Source organism: Triturus cristatus, chromosome 11 (assembly GCF_964204655.1).
Source record: "Triturus cristatus chromosome 11, aTriCri1.1, whole genome shotgun sequence".
NCBI classification, from domain to species: Eukaryota; Metazoa; Chordata; class Amphibia; order Caudata; family Salamandridae; genus Triturus; species Triturus cristatus.
In genome coordinates, this window is record NC_140594.1 from 1,124,816,609 (window position 1) to 1,124,833,282 (window position 16,674).

General features: G+C 44.1%; 1 protein-coding gene across 1 annotated transcript in view; it reads right to left on the reverse strand.

The window, feature by feature from the left end:
* DIS3L2 (DIS3 like 3'-5' exoribonuclease 2) overlaps nucleotides 1–16,674 on the reverse strand; it is a 1,010,223-nt gene that overhangs the window by 486,684 nt on the left and 506,865 nt on the right. Inside the window, exon 11 of the mRNA XM_085635696.1 lies at nucleotides 8,605–8,684. Coding sequence (XP_085491822.1) covers nucleotides 8,605–8,684 — 80 coding nt within the window. The remainder of the gene's footprint in view (nucleotides 1–8,604; nucleotides 8,685–16,674) is intronic.

The window sequence follows — 16,674 nt, forward strand, 5'->3', positions numbered from 1 at the left end:
TCCGTCGTACCCAAGACCACCTCTCCTTCAGGAAGCAACTCAAGACCTGGCTGTTCGAGCAGTAGCAGACCCCCAAACCCCCCCCCCCCCCCGCGCGCCTTGAGACCCTCTGGGTGAGTAGCGCGCTATACAAATTTCTTGATTGATTGATTGATTACCGACTTCCATGGACGCTGCAAGTGTTAAATGGCAAGAGACGCAACCGACATCTGAACTACAATCTGGCTGCTCTTTGAACCTATGCGAGAGATTGTGCTGCAGGTGACGGGGACCTAAGGGCTTCTAGAGGACTATACTAGTATGATCATGCTGATTACAACTGAACTATTATCCTGTGTGTATCACAACAGAAGTGTGCTGTCTTGTTGTGTCACCATGGTACTTCTAAATGTGGGGAGGCCAGGGGGGTTGTACCTTTTATGTCTTGTTAACCTCACAAACGATAAATAAATGAAAAAAAAGACAGATGTCAAATGTCAGACTCCGTCTTACGAGGGAGCTTGGTGTGTAGTTTTCTTTCTCTGGCTTTAAAGCGAGGGAACTGATGTGACATTCCTGCTGACTACCCATGTGAGAGGAGAATGTGAGAGGAGAGGTTATGGATTTTATTCTTTCTATAACACAAAAAAATTAACAGTGCTGATGTTTCAGAGTTTTAGAATATATCAGAATTAGGAAATGACAAATGAAGCACCTTTTTGTAATTCTGAGGTGTGGTGGAAACAAATATTTGAATATGATCAAAACACATCAGTACAATAGGTGATGGCATTTGCAAACATTATCGTTTGTGAGCTGTATATAGTTGTATCAGTAAAACTGTTTGTCTGTGCAAATGTAATGGTTATTTAAATTGAAAATGTGTTGTCTATGATGGCAGTGCACTACCACCCCATGCATACTACACATTACGTCACTCCACCCCACTCTACGACATGCCACTCCACATCGCTCACTCCATGACAACATGCCACTCTACTCTATGCCCCTGAACTTCACACCACTTACCCCACTCCACTCCAATCAATCCCACTACAATCTACCCCAATCTATCCCATTCCACTCGAGGCTACCCCACTCCAATACACTCCGATCAACCCAACTCCACTCTAAACCAATCTATCCCAATGTAATGTGCCCCATCCTAGTCCACTCCAATCTACCCACCCCATTTCAATCTACTCAGATCTACCGCACTCCACCCAGTCTACTCCACTCCAATCTACCAAACTCCAGCACATTCTACCCTAGTCCAATCTACCCCACTCCATTTCAATTTACCACACTCCACTCGAATCTACCTCAGTGTACCCCACTACAATCTATCACAATCTACGTTATTCCACACAACCCCACTCCACACTAACCAAATCTATCCCACTCCAGTCTACCACAATCTACCCCGCTCCAATCCACCCAATCTCCCTCTTCTACTCCACCATAATCTACCCCAATCTACTCCACCCACTCCAATCTACCAAACTCAACTCAAATCCCTACTCCACGCCAAATGAACCCAAGCACTCGTCAGCAGCAGACTGGACTACGGCAACGCCCTCTACGCAGGAACAACGGCTACACTCCAGAAGAGACTCCAACGCATACAAAACGCCTCTGCACGCCTCATCCTCGGACTCCCTCGCCACAGCCACATCACCACCAACCTGAGAGACCTGCATTGGCTCCCGGTCAACAAGAGGATCACCTTCAAACTCATCACCCACGCTCACAAAGCACTCCATAACACCAGACCAGCATACCTCAACAAACTACTGTCCTTCAACACCCCAAACCGCCAGCTTCGCTCCGCCGACCTCGCCCTCGCCACCGTCCCACGCAGTCGCTGAACGGCCACCGGTGGCAGATCATTCTCCCACCTCGCCGCCAAGACATGGAACAGCCTCCCGCCCACTTGCGGAGGACCCAGGACCTGCTGACCTTCAGGAGACTTCTCAAGACCTGGCTGTTCGACCAGTAGCTGGTGAGTAGTTCGCTCTACAAATGGCTGATTGATTGATTCTCCTCCATTCCACCCCACTCAAATCTATCCCACCCCATTCCACTCTACCTCACCCCACTCTACACTAATCTAGCCAATCCACTCCAATATACCCCACTCCAATCTACCACGATCTACCCTACTCTAATCCATCTAACCTACCCCACTCCAATCTACCACACTCCAATCTATCCCACTTCACTCCACTGCACCCCACTCCGCCGCAATACACCACACTCCACCCAACTCCCATCTACCACACTCTTCCCCATCTATCCCAATCTACCCCACTCATACCTACCCCACACCAATCTACCCAACTCCACCAGCCTATCCCATCCCACTCCTACCTACCCCACACCAATCTACCCAACTCCACCACAGTCTATCCCATCCCAATCCAATCTACCCCCACTCCAATCCAATCTGCCCAATCCAATCTACCCACTCTACTCCAATCTACCCCATTCCAGTCTACCTCACTCTACCCCACAACGATCTACCCTATTACACCCCACTCTACCTCGCTCCAATCTACCCGATTACACCCCACTCTACCTCATCTACCCCGCTCCAATCTACCCCACTACACTCTACCCCAATCTACCCCATTCCATTCTACCCTACTCTAATCTACCCCACTCCACGCAACAAACTTTTAATCACGCTGAAGAGCAGCCACACTGGTATACAACATGGCTAAAACACATTGCCAAAGCTAATAGCTCTCGCATAGGCAAGACCTATTGGCTTTGCCAATGCTCGTTACATTTAACTGTGGCACCGCCCTGTAAACGCCAAAGAAATGTGTGCCCCCAATCTCCTGTGCACTGCCCTACGGGGAGTGGAGGCTCTGCAAAGGGGGGCCCATGGCTTCTGAGCACAAAATTGCCCATTTCATCCCACCCCTCCACTTGCACAAGGATGTATTTCTAAAACTACCTCTTCTTTGCCCGAATGGCATAAGGGCAGCATAAAAAGAGGAAGGAACAGGTTACAGCTGCCTAAGCGCCCTCCTTCAGAGCCCTTAAACAGTTGTAAGCTGCTCTGCTCCTGGATGGGTGACACATTTTGTAGGTTTCGGAGGAGAAAGGCAGCTTACAGTTGCAGCACTATGTTCTGAATTTGTAACCAAGTGATTGGATAGAGCCCAGCTGCCCAGGCACCCCCATGGCCCATCAAATAGTACAAGCCATGGAGTAGCAGGTCAAAAATTAGCCTTTGCAAACCTGCCCCCCTACTCCACGGCCCACAGAATATTGTAAGCTATGCAGAAGCGGCTCAGGTACCTCCCCAGTCTCCACCGATTCTGCATTTCAGGCAGCCATGTTCCTGCTCTTCATCCCATTCAACCAGTCAACCTATTGATCTCCTTAAGGAGGTCCTTGCTTTGCTTTCACTAGTTTCATCTGCAGTGTGTCTGTCCTTTATCATGGACAGTGCATTAAGGTGGTACAGCTTTGTCCGTTCAATTTTGACTACGGTGGCTCTTCATGGTCCATGCACACTGACCCACAGTTGTGCGGGATCGAAGACTACGGTTGTTCTTCATGATTAATGCACACTGAATCAATGTTGTACAGAATCGAAGACTACAGTGGTTCTTCAAGGTCAATGCACACTGACCCACTGTTGTGCGGGATCGAAGACTACAGTGGTTCTTCATGCTCAATGCACACTGAATCAATGTTGTACAGAATCGAAGACTACAGTGGCTCTTCATGCTCAATGCACACTGACCCACTGTTATGCGGGATCGAAGACTACAGTGGTTCTTCATGCTCAATGCACACTGAATCAATGTTGTGTGGGATCGAAGACTACGGTGGTTCGCCATGGTTAATGCACACGGACTCAATGTTGTGCGGGATCCAAGACTAAGGTGGTTCTTCGTGGTCAATGCACACTGACTCAATGTTGTGCGGGATCGAAGACTATGGTGGTTCTTCGTGGTCAATGCGCACTGACTCAATGTTGTGCGGGATCCAAGACTAAGGTGGTTCTTCGTGGTCAATGCACACTGACTCAATGTTGTGCGGGATTGAAGACTATGGTTGTTCTTCGTGGTTAATGCACACTGACTCAATATTGTGTAGATCAAAGACTACAGTTGTTGTTCTTGGTTAATGCACACTGATTCAATGTTATGTGGGATCGAAGACTACGGTGGTTATTCATGGTCAGTACATACTGACTCAATGTTGTGCGGGATCCAAGACTACGGTGGTTCTTCGTGGTCAATGCACACTGACTCAATGTTGTGCGGGATCAAAGACTACGGTTGTTCTTCGTGGTTAATGCACACTGACTCAATGTTGTGTGGATCAAAGACTACGGTTGTTCTTCATGGTTAATGCACACTGACTCAATGTTGGGCGGGACCGTTCCGCAGGAGCTGACCCTCCTGCTGGTCTATGCTGTTTTTGGTAAGCGATAAAAGGGAGGATCTGTTTCTGCCCAAAGTGTTCTTTGTTGCTCATAATACTTCGCACAGGCAATTAATTCCTAGTAGGTCTTGTTGTAGGTGTGGCCTTTGTTGCCTTTCACAGTGAAACTAATATTTAAGTTTACCTCTCTACTGTCCTGATTTATGCACACAATCTGCATTCATGATTTGCAATTTAGATTCTTGCCCATAGAGGTTATAAAAACAATCTCACAAACATGTGAAATCTATTTTAATCATAAACTGGCCTGCTTCAAGTTGGGCTAAAATCACAAATAAAAAAACCTTTAAAACATAACTACTATATGCTACCGTAATATTTATTGGAAATCAGTGGTATATGAATTGATGATGTAGACCAATTGGTGACATCACTTGTCAGGAAACGATCAATTTTGAATATGGCTGCATGCTACCACTGGTGGACAATCTCCAACCAAGCAAGCTGCTACGAGGTCACACTATGTAGAGTGGTACCCTGTAGCTAAAACTCCAAACTGTTAGCAGGATCCTGATTAGCCACAGATGACTTTACAATACTCACCCCTCCAGCAATCTCCATATGGTCAAAACTTTATTTTATATCTTAGATGCCGTTGCTGTGTTGTATGCAAATTAAATGGTTTACTTTGCCACTCTTGATTTCAGAAAGCACAAAAAACATTCAGTAGATTCTGAACTAATAAGAACACAGAAATAGCCTGCAAGTCGTCCAAAGTCCAAGACGAATCATGCCAAGTTACTCAGCTCCTGCTGAGCGGCGCTGGCTCTTCTCAAATTAAAATCACGTTATAGATTCAGGCAGAAAGAAATTCCTTATGGCAATGTTTCTCTTTTTCCCTACCGTGCAGGCCCTTCCGAATGAAAGGAAGCAATATGAGAGAGCGAGCAAAAGCATGGACTGCGAAAAGAACTGACCAGACGGAACGCCAGCAAATCAGCTCTATAGAGAAGAGGCAACCTACAAGACAAGCTTCAGTCCACACACAACAAACCACTGTGAATGAAAGAGGCAAAATACTGGAGTGAAAGCAATCACACTTGGGCAACATCCGTTTTAAATGAGGGACACACAACTAATGTCAACACAACAATATTGTATAGGGTGACCACATCCCTCCAGGTAATGGACACGGTTTCCAGTACTGGACTCTTAGGTGACAGCCTAATGACCTCTGGGTTTAAAGACTTGTTTGTTTCAACTGAACTGAGTACACAAACACACCTGAAATCAATGGTTTGTCGGTGAAAATGTTCTGGCTGGAGACAGTGTGGGAACGACAAGGAGTGAGGTGCCCACACTGCTTCTGCAGCCTCTGTAAAATGTGAAACATGTGGGCATTGCGGTCAGTGCTAGGGCGATGTGTTCAGCTACATGTATGTTGCCTCATGGTCAGTCAAAGACAGCAGTCTCTTTCGTCCTCAGTATGGGCGGATGCTGGTGCTGATACTGTGCTCACGAGGAGCTCACCGTGAGTCTGGTGGAGTTCCTAGCTATTGACCTCAGCTTAGTAAAGCATGTAGATTACTATTCCTCTGAGGAGTCACTAACCTTACACGTAAACCTACTGAAGAGAGATCTGAAGAGAACTGTGACAAGGTGGTCAACCAATAGCATTTATTTGTACGTCCTCGTCACAAGAGGCGTATAGTCGACACGTGTGAGCATATTTGGTTGGCCAACACAAGGAGTGTGGAATTCATGAGGAGTGTGGCCACTCTAATATGGAATTCCTATTTTTTTGCTGTCAGTTGTGTACCGCGAGATGTCTAGGGATCCTTGCTTTGAACATATTAGGGGTCAAAGTCTGGCTGATGACCTGTCAATGTAGAGGCAGACATGATTGGATCTGCTCGCCCTTGCTTGTCTGTGTTGGTGGTGGGTCACACCAAAGAACACTTCTAAGTGCTCTTCGGTGCTCTGCTACACATTTCTAAGTCATTAAGTGATAAAAGAAAACTCCTCGTTTGGTATTTAGGAGACCCCTGTGGGAGGAAAACACGCAAACGACTGTTGCAGCACTGCAGAGCAGAACACCTTGGTTCAGCACACACAACAGAAAGCACTCGCAGGTGGGGATGCACAGTGCTCTGAGCGGTCAGGTTATGCCTCACATTATTGAAAAGAGGTGGGGCAACGACTAACTCCCAGGACCACAGTGGATTCCGCCTGCTGCTGAGTGGGATTTAAACTGAACTCTAAGCCTAATGCACAGATTACTATTTTCTCTGAGGATTAATTATCTGACATTTGCATACATGATATTTATGATCAGGAGAGATGTTGGCGTGCTAGCCCCATTTACCTCTGCAATGGCAGAGTTGCTGGCAGTCTGAGAATCACTCTACCAATGCACCAATCGGTAAAGGCGACTAAAGCTCAGCCTCGTTTTATAGTAATTTCCATCTGAGACAGTGAAGATGAGCTCATGCCCCTAGTCCTGCACGTATGTTTCCAGCCTGTGTGTCCAACAGCAGCAGGAGTTTCCATGCTGGTAGGACAACCCAAGCTGGAATGTGCTTCCTGGAAGCTAGAGCCTGGTTACAGGGCTACACCTGCACCCATATGCAGGGGGCGTTGCGTGTTAATGGTATCTACTGTTCTCATCTGGTTGTTCAGAGCCTGTAATAACACGGGTTGGAAAAAAGCCCGATTGTGTTAGGGGACAATCTAAACAGAAGACCTTATTTAAGTGTAAGAGCCTCATGAGATATATATATATATATATATAGATAGGATAGATATATAGATATATATATATATATAGAGAGAGATATGTATACATCCATCAGCTGAGTGCAGACACAGAGTGTTTGCATGGTCACTAGAATGGTCTTGGACAACTGTGGACATGCTTCACTTGAGTGGGAAATGTATACATCTTACTTTAACAGAGGATGCTCGAGCGGTCCATGCACATTGAGCATGTGTAGCGGACTCGTTCTGGAAGGAGACTGCTATGTGTATTGCTGTATCTGTTGTTTAAGTGCCTAATCACATGTCCTGATTGTGGACATGACTTTAACTGGAAGGGAGGGAATGAATGGTGGATGGAAAAAGGCCCGTCACACTCGTCTCCATTTAACCTCAAGTCATAGACATCTGCATTGAGTCTACAAATCCATCTTTGCTCTTTCACATGTAGTACATTCTGGGGGAATTGATCGTTCAACTTGCGCTCAGTGTCTCAATCACTGTCCACTGTATTCCACAGAAGGATTGTTTCTGGTCTTCGTGGTGGTAGATCAGTTTGGTGGCAGTACATGAACGGTGAATGCTGTTCCTACAGTCAGTGACTCATACCACCACCTCTTGAATTTTGTTGTAGACTAAATGGCTCCTCAAGGCTTTTCCATTTTCTGGAGACAAAATAGGGCTTTTCTGCGCTCATGAGGCCTACAATTGAGGCTATCCTAATGCATTATCTCCGGGCAACACTACATTGTTAGCATATGGACATTAGGTACAACGAATGTAAACGGGAATTGTCCACTTAGTGGTTATCGCGATAACCTGGAATAGCTCTGACCCCTGTAGATCAACACTGGGCACTTCTGCCCAGCAGACCTGCACCGCTCCCATACCCCACCAACTCCATCGCCAAATCAACCACATCAGGTAATCATAACTCAAAGATTAGTGTTAAATTTACAAATAACATGATCGTGCTAAGAAAAGTGTAAAAAGAGGACCTTCAAAATGTTGGTCAGAGTTGCTGCCGATCGAAAGGAATGAAGCTAACACTTATAGGATTTTATACTCTGCATTTATACATATGTTATGAGTCAAGTTACAACAAGACAAAATCAACAAGAAGTTGTCTACTAGTTGTTTTGGGAACTCAACAGCTCAGTCAAAAACTAGGTTCCAAAAGCTGAGGAAATTAACTTTTCCAGCAACCAGAACATTATGAAATAAGATACGACAAAACAGGGATTGGGTCTGCATTGAGCGAGTAATTTACCTTGTATCTAATTAAGTACATGGCAAGCCCCTCAGTACATTACATTTCCATAATCTGACATATAGAGAAGACGCGTGTCTTCTGCTATGCATGAACTTGTAAACTTTAGTTCCTAAGTTTATTGACGAAAAACTTCAATATGAAAAAGAGGACGGAAAGCCAACGGAATGCAAGAAGAGTCATGGCTGTCATACCGTCAGGAAGCTTCTTGCAGGACAGAGCATCGTCCAGATCGCGGGCAGTTGCAGGGTCGATGGTGAATATACATTCCTTCCTGTGGATAGAAAGTGAAAAGATTGGAGAGGCTATGGTCTACACAGCTTATTTCACTTACTACAGATATTGTCCAATCTTGGGAGAACTTAAATAATACATTCAGTGCCCAACTAACTCAACACAGACCTGCGGAGAGCAGACACAATTCGTTTACCAAGACTTGCCTATTTCTGTCTTTTGAACAAAGTGGACATCAGAATTCTGCCCTGCCCACCATCACCCAAGGCCTGACCCCCAACAAAAAGGCTGTTGCACAGGCTTAATTCAGTTCATCCTTCAAGTTTTGGATTTGTGCATATTTCGGAATGCAGAAGCTAATGTCACATGTATCCTAGTGGGAATAGTCCAGCCGGTCAGCGCAGTATCCAGACTCACCTCCGAAAGACTGAGAAACGTACACGTTTATAGGCACACATAAGCTCCAGGTTCCAGTTGTACAGTGACAGAATGATAGAAAATAATTATGTTTACTCTAAACAACTCAGCTAATTCGTTTTTTGATAACATTTACACTAATTTGGATGCATCGCACACCCTTCCCTCTAACATCGCACTGTCACTCACCCTTGCCGAGTTGCTATTATCCACAAATTCAGCAAACGTGACTTGTTAACAATGAATACATTGTAGAATTTATCGGTAGCCTATCATCCCCTGTGAGAGCATCTTTTCTACTTTTGGCGAAAAGTTAACTTTTCTTATATTTATAAAGTGCTTTATAACCAGTGGCTTTTTAAGGCCTATGGGCAAAGTGGGCCACTGCTTAGAGCCCCCGCCTTCCTAGGGGCCCTCGGAAAAACTGATTTTTCTCTCTATCTTACCGCTGTCTATGTCTCTGAAAGCTTAACTCATAATTCAATATTGTTTGGCATCAAACAGCCTTCAAATATCAGTAAAAAGGTGAAGAAATGCAAAGTTGCTTGAAACAGAGGGCCGAAGATATGTCGTGCCCGGTGCCGTAAATATCCTTAGATGACACTGCTTTATACAGTCCCGCTGGCTGCTTCAGAGCACCATGGGTAATATGCAGAGGCGCTTATGCTGCCCAGGAATATTAAGTGTGTATTGGTTTGTTTATCCTTGTTGTAAAATGCATCGTTTATTTTTAATATGATTAACATAAGTGGATTTTATCTGTTTCTGACTACGTTAGTGATGGGAAAATATCTCACTAAACATATGTTGGCTCGTTTACCATGGCTGTGAGTGATCGATATTTAAGGCGAGTTCAAGAACTGGCTGAAAAAAGCATTGGCAGTCAGTCAGCCTCGTTCGCCCAATTGCTTTGCTAAGGCTTGCAGAATTCTGGCAGGTATTGGCTTTGCAAATGCTTGCTTGTTGCAGAAGCACAAGCAGAGACAACAGCGCCAGGCAGCCATCTTGAAATGGTATGTTTTGTACTTTATTACTGTCGAAACATTGCAGGATGCAGTCATGTTGCATCTAAATGCGTATAAAAAAATAGCACCTGGATGCAACATGGCACTATATTGGAATGGTACAATAAAGTAGAGAAAATACAATTTCAAGATGGCTCGCTGGTACTACTGCAGTTACCGTCGCTTACACAATGAAGAAAAGCGGAAAAGCTAATAGCATAGAATGAAGGGAGGCCATATTTCATATTTGTTTTGTCTAGGCTCACTCCAATGTTTGGTCTGGGCTAGGAGGAAGCCGGGAGGGACTGGAGTGCACAAGTGCATGGCCTCGATTCATGAGTGCATATAGAGACAGGGGGAGGGTGGGGTGGAATGCACGAGGCAGCGTTAAGGCAGTGGAAGTGATGTGCGGGCTCAGAGAGAGGGGGGAAAAAACACATAGGAGAGGGGGAGGGCCCGTCAAGTGCAAAACCTGAAATGCCATAGAAACCTACAACAGGAAAAAATAGTCCCCAGGAGTCAACAGTGGAAGGTTCGGTGTGGTGCAGCTGAAACCGACCAGCAAGCCATCCTATCATGATCAGGGGGCAGAAACAATGCCCACTCAAAGGATTTCTCTAAAGTATTGATTATTATAATGCTGCCTGCGACAGAGAGAACACTGTTTGGAGTAGGACCGCATAAAGGAAGGATATAAATAAGAAAGAAGTAATTTCAAAACATCTACAATGTCTTCAAAGTAACTGAGTGGGAACAGAAAGAAATTAAAACATAGGGAGCTGTGAAAATATTCTACTTTCCAGGAGGGGCTTCTGCAGAGGGTGAGAACACCAAAGAGTGACGGTCAACACATTTCCAGAGAAAACCCCATTACCACTGCTCCAACTTGAACAGTGGAAGACATAATGCACCCGACATCAGGGTACAGACCCCCTCTCCCCAAATGCATTGATTCCAAAAGAAGTGTAAAGTGTCTAAGAGCACAGTGTAGAGATTACTGAATCAAACAGTAAAAAAGCCTCAAATTGGAAAAGCGAGCACGCCTGAAAGTGTCCTTGTATAGAACGTAATACCAGGAGGAGGTTACTGTACCTGACGCCAATGTGTGATGCATTAACAGGTACAGAAATATCTGTGCAACTTCTACACAACATTAACATAATTTAAGCATGAAAGAGATTTAATTAATACCAGATTTTGCTTTGGGGACTATATTACGCACTGACTGCAGAGAAGCGCTGCGTGGGCCACAGTTCCATCTGGTTGAAGATACACTCATGCTTGGGTTAGAGTTGCACGGCCAGGGGGCGTGGCTTGGACGCCGAGGGAAGATGGCGGATCTCCGTTAGCTCCGCTCGGACGCGGTGCTATGTAGCTGTGTGGAAGACTTCCCAGCGAGCTACGGGCACTGTCTCTAGAAGAACTTACCGGCGGAACATGGTGTGATTCTGAATTGCTCCTCGCTGGCTGTTTTTACCACTCCTATCCCTCGGAGACGTGGCGGTTTGAGTTCCTGAGGTAATGCCCGACTGCGGCCATTTTGTATCGAGGCGCCGGCATTCTATTCCTGAAACACCGCGCACGTATTTCCTGGATCCAGTCATGCTTTGATGCTTTACTGCTCCCTATCTCTTCGAGAGGGAGTCTGCTCCATCTTCAACAGTCGCCAGTAGCCCCTGGCCATGCTTGTTCTATATCGTTTCTCTCCCCGGAGAAGGTCTCATAATTCTGTCTTTTCTTCAGAGGAGCCGTGATTAACCCCTATGTTCCGGTATCTTCAGAGCCACAGGCTGGATGCATTGCAGCTTTGTGTATCTTTCTCTTTTTGTTCTAAGGTGATGCTGTAGTGGCTTTATGAATATCTTTGTCAAACCGTACAGCGTATGAGAGAATTCCGTGTACTTTTTCCCGCCAAAAAGGCATCTCGTCAAATTGCCAAGATGTCTAATGACTCCCATCCTCCAAATAAACCGTCCTCTTCTGGCGCCAAGCCTAAAAGGCTGAAGAATGATCCGCCCTCGCCTATTCTTTCTTCGCAAAGCCCAGTTTTGGATAACATACTAGAGGAAGTGCGTGGTCTTCAACCCTTTATGGCCGCCACAAACGAAAAATTGCAACAAATTGAGGACCGATGGATTGTCATGGAAGGTAGGGTGACTGAGTTAGAACAACGCGTCAGTGACGTTCAAGATGTTACCACAAAAATTCCGTTATTGGAACAAGAGATTCATAAATTGAAGCTACATACTGAGGACTTGGAGAATCGTAATCGAAGGAACAACCTCCGTCTTTTTGGCTTGCCAGAGAATATTGAGGGTCCTGATATGTTGCTTTTCCTTCGAAAATTCCTTCATGACCTCTTGGGCCTTCAGTCATCTACACCTTTGAATATACAAAGAGCTCACCGCTTAGGTCGCCTTCAACCGAATTCCACCAAACCTCGTGGTATTATTATGCTGTTTTTGGAGTTCACAGAACTCATGACTGTTCTTAAAGCAGCTAAACTCAAACGTAACCTATCGTGGTCTGGACACAATATTTTTATCTCACAAGATGTCTCCAATGCGACCAATGCTCGTCGCAAAGAATTTCTTGCATTGCGTCCACAAATGAGGCTCTTGAACGTCCAGTATGGTATACTTCATCCCTCCATCTGCAAGATCACCCACGACGGCCAGACGAGATCCTTTGATGACCCGGGAAAACTGAAACTGTTTCTCAATAACATCTCCTCTCGGAATATGGACACAAATCATTGAACGCTTCTTTTTTGCTACTTCAGTGTAGTGCTCTTAACAGCTATTAACAGCTTTTTTCTGGTTACCTTAGATTCCTCTCATACATAGCTTTCCTTATGTTTTAGTGCTTATTGCTTATTGTACGTTTGTTAATCACGTTTCTCCCTCTTTGTTGCTGCTTATTCCTGTTCAAATTCTTTCTTCCCCTTCTCATATCTCGCTCCCGCTATATGATTTCCTACGTTATGTCCTGCTTCCAATTGTACCCATGTGAATTATACCGCTGTCTTCTCTCCGGTCTCATCACGCTCCAACTTTACTTTTCTATCGATGTCTTTCAGGTCTGGACTCTTTTCCTTGACCTGTTTTCCGTCTTTGCTTTCCTATGCTTTTTTCCTCTGCTCACCTTTTTTCCCTTCCCTGCTCCTTCGCGCTCTTTCTTATTTCAGTCTTCCTCTGGTCGGTGCGTCTCTCTCTTCTTCTTTCGAGTTTTTCCATGTTTCCTCTTTGCTCTTTTCCCTTCATTTCTTCATGAATATGGTGCTTTTGGACTTCTTCTTATTTATTACATTGTCGAAGGCTTGTTGATTCTTCTTATTAAGGTGGTTTTATGTTTTGTTGTTCCCCTGTGTAACCCTTATGCGCATTTTGTCTTCCAGTGTCGTTGTGTCTCCGAAGTATTTCCACACCATGTGTATCACATTCCCCTGACCCTCGCGTATGTGTAATTTTGTTACGTGGAACGTTCGTGGTCTTGGAAACCCGGTTAAAATACAAAAGGTAATTTCTCATTTATCTAAGCTTAATTCCCAAATTTCCTTTCTTCAAGAAACTCACTGCAATGACGTCGAGTCACTGAAATTAAAAAGGCAATGGGTAGGCCAAGTTGTTTTTTCCCCTGCTGTTGACAAGAAGGGGGGGGTTGCCATATTGTTTCACAAAACTTTATCTGTGCAAATTGTTTCCTCTCAAAATGATGACGTAGGTCGATGGGTAATGGCCAAGGTTGTTGTACACAATAAAACGTTAATCTTGCTAAACATTTATGGCCCTGTGAAACCTGATCCCAAATTTTGGAATGATATCAAAATTCTCCTCTCCACAGCTGACTGTCCCAATATTATTGTAGCAGGCGATTTTAATCAATGGTTGGATCCTTTCTCGGATCGCTTATCTAAGTACAAATTTCAACCGGATAAGACCCATAAATCCTTTCAATCGGCCATTGCCTCTCGTCCAATGTATGATGTCTGGAGAACCTGTAATCCTGATTTGTTGGAATATACGTTCTTTTCTAATGTACACCAAACCCGATCCAGAATTGATTATATCTTGGTTAGCAAATCCCTTCTTCCTTGTATCCAAAAATCTGAAATTGGCTCTATTTTTATCTCAGATCATGCCCCTGTCTATGCTATGTTCGACCTTTCACTCACCTCCACCAAATATAATCGCTGGAAGTTTAACACTCACCTACTTTCTGATACAACTTATATTAAAGAAGTCACCTCCTTTATTAATGAATTTTTCACCTTTAACAACCCATCAGACACTTCCACCTCTAACAACTGGGATGCTTTTAAAGCGGCGCTCCGTGCTTTTACTATTTCTTTTGTGTCCCGGAAGAAAAAGGCCAATGCGAAAAAGTATAAAGACCAATTACAACAGTTGAAAAAATTAGAGCATGACTATTTTTCTTCCAAAAATGCTGATTCACTTAGGGATTTAATTACAGCCAAAACCAACCTTAACAAAATTGCCACTGTTGACGCCTGCAATGTTTTACTTAGAATTAAGTCTAAATTTCACGGAGGGCAAAATAAAGCAGGTAAAATGCTAGCGAATTATTTAAAAATTCGCTCTGAACGTAAGACCATTGGTCCTATCTTGGATGAATCCACCAATAATCTGGTGTCCTCTGATGAAGAAATTGCAGCGGTGTTTCATGACTACTACCGATCTCTTTACTCAGATGATACATTCCCCTCCTCTCATAATCTTGAGAAGTTTTTTTCTGGACTTCCTGCTCCCCCATCTCTGAATGCTGAGTTTTCTGCCTTAGAGGCGGATATTACCCTTCAAGAGATTATTACCGCCCTTCTAGCTTTAAAGAAATCAAAAGCCCCCGGCCCGGACGGATTACCGGTGGAGTTTTATTGTACTTTCAAATCTTTGTTTGCCCCTAAATTATTGCAACTGTTTAATTCTTTCATTGCTGATGCGAAAGCATCAGGCTCCTTTATGGATGCCCTGATCGTCATTATCCCTAAGCCTGACAAGGACCATTCTTTATGTAAAAATTTTCGCCCAATCTCCCTTATCAATTACGACTGCAAGATCTTTGCTAAGATTATTGCATCCCGACTTGATTCTATCATACCCCTTCTGATCAAGACGGACCAGGTGGGTTTTGTCAAAGGTAGACTGGCTTCCGATAATGCTAGAACGTTCATGAATATCTTATCCCATGGTAAAAATTATAAAAATCCTCTGGCTGCTTTGTCTCTGGACGCTGAAAAAGCATTTGATCGTATAAATTGGCAGTATATGTTTCACACCTTACAATGGTTTGGTTTTGGCCCTAATTTTATTTCCTTTATCAAATTGTTATACTCATGTCCGAGGGCAAGTATTTTTGTTAATAACCAATTCTCTCAATTTTTTCCCCTATCCAGAGGCACCAGGCAAGGCTGTCCTCTTTCCCCATTACTTTTTATCCTGTGTTTGGAACCCTTCCTTGAGCGTATTCGAACCAATCCCAATATTAAAGGTTTTGCCTCTGCTTCTGTTGAAACTAAAATATCTGCCTACGCGGACGATATATTGGTATACATGTCCAATCCCAGTGAATCCCTTCCCCCCTTTTTAGAAGAAGTCCATCTTTACTCTTCCATTTCTGGGTACAAACTCAATCTAACCAAAACGGAGGTTCTTCCTTTAAATTCGATTTGTTATCAATTCATGTTTGCGGATACAGCCTTTGCATGGTGTCCCTCCAAAATTAAATACCTTGGCATTTGGTTTGCCTCCAATATTGCGGACACTATTAAATTCACCTTTAACGCACTAATGAACAAGTTGAAATCCCTTCTCCTCGTGTGGTCCCCCTTATTCTTGTCATGGTGGGGTCGACTAGATACTATTAAGATGATGGTCACTCCTCATATTCTTTATACGGTTTCTATGCTCCCTGTCAAAATCCCTAACACGTTTTTCTCCCAATTAAACTCTTTATGTATTAAATTTTTATGGAACAATAAACGCTCCCGCATAGCCTTAAACAAACTTATTCGCCCCAAGGAAGAGGGGGGTGTGTGTTTCCCTAATTTTAAAATATACCACTCTGCTTTTTTGATTAAACAATCTTTCTCATTGGCCTTCGATTTTTTGGATACGCCTATACCTCGTTGGATTATCTTTGAGCGATCGCTTCTAAAAGAATTCCAGTTTCAGCATGTTACATTTATGTCCAACTGCACCTTTTTGTCTAAACACCCTGTATTAAAATACTCCCGTGAATTGCTGTGCAATACATTTCTCAAGGACCTATCCCCTATCCAATGTTTTTTAGCCTCTACCCTGTGGTATAACAAATTTCTTAAATACAAAGGTAGATCTTTCTATTACAAATACTGGAAGGAAAAGGAGATCATTTTTGTCCATCAGTTTTTGAATGGGTTCTCTATCATCTCATTCCAGGAATTACAAACACGATATCAGCTACCTGACTCCTTCCACAAGGAATACCTTATTATCTCTAATGCTATACAAACCCAATTGGCTACCTACTCTCTCCCATCAGTCCCACCTTCTTTAACACCCTCTTCACCATTGTATCCTCTATTCCCGGCGCATAAACTCAAAGCTGCCA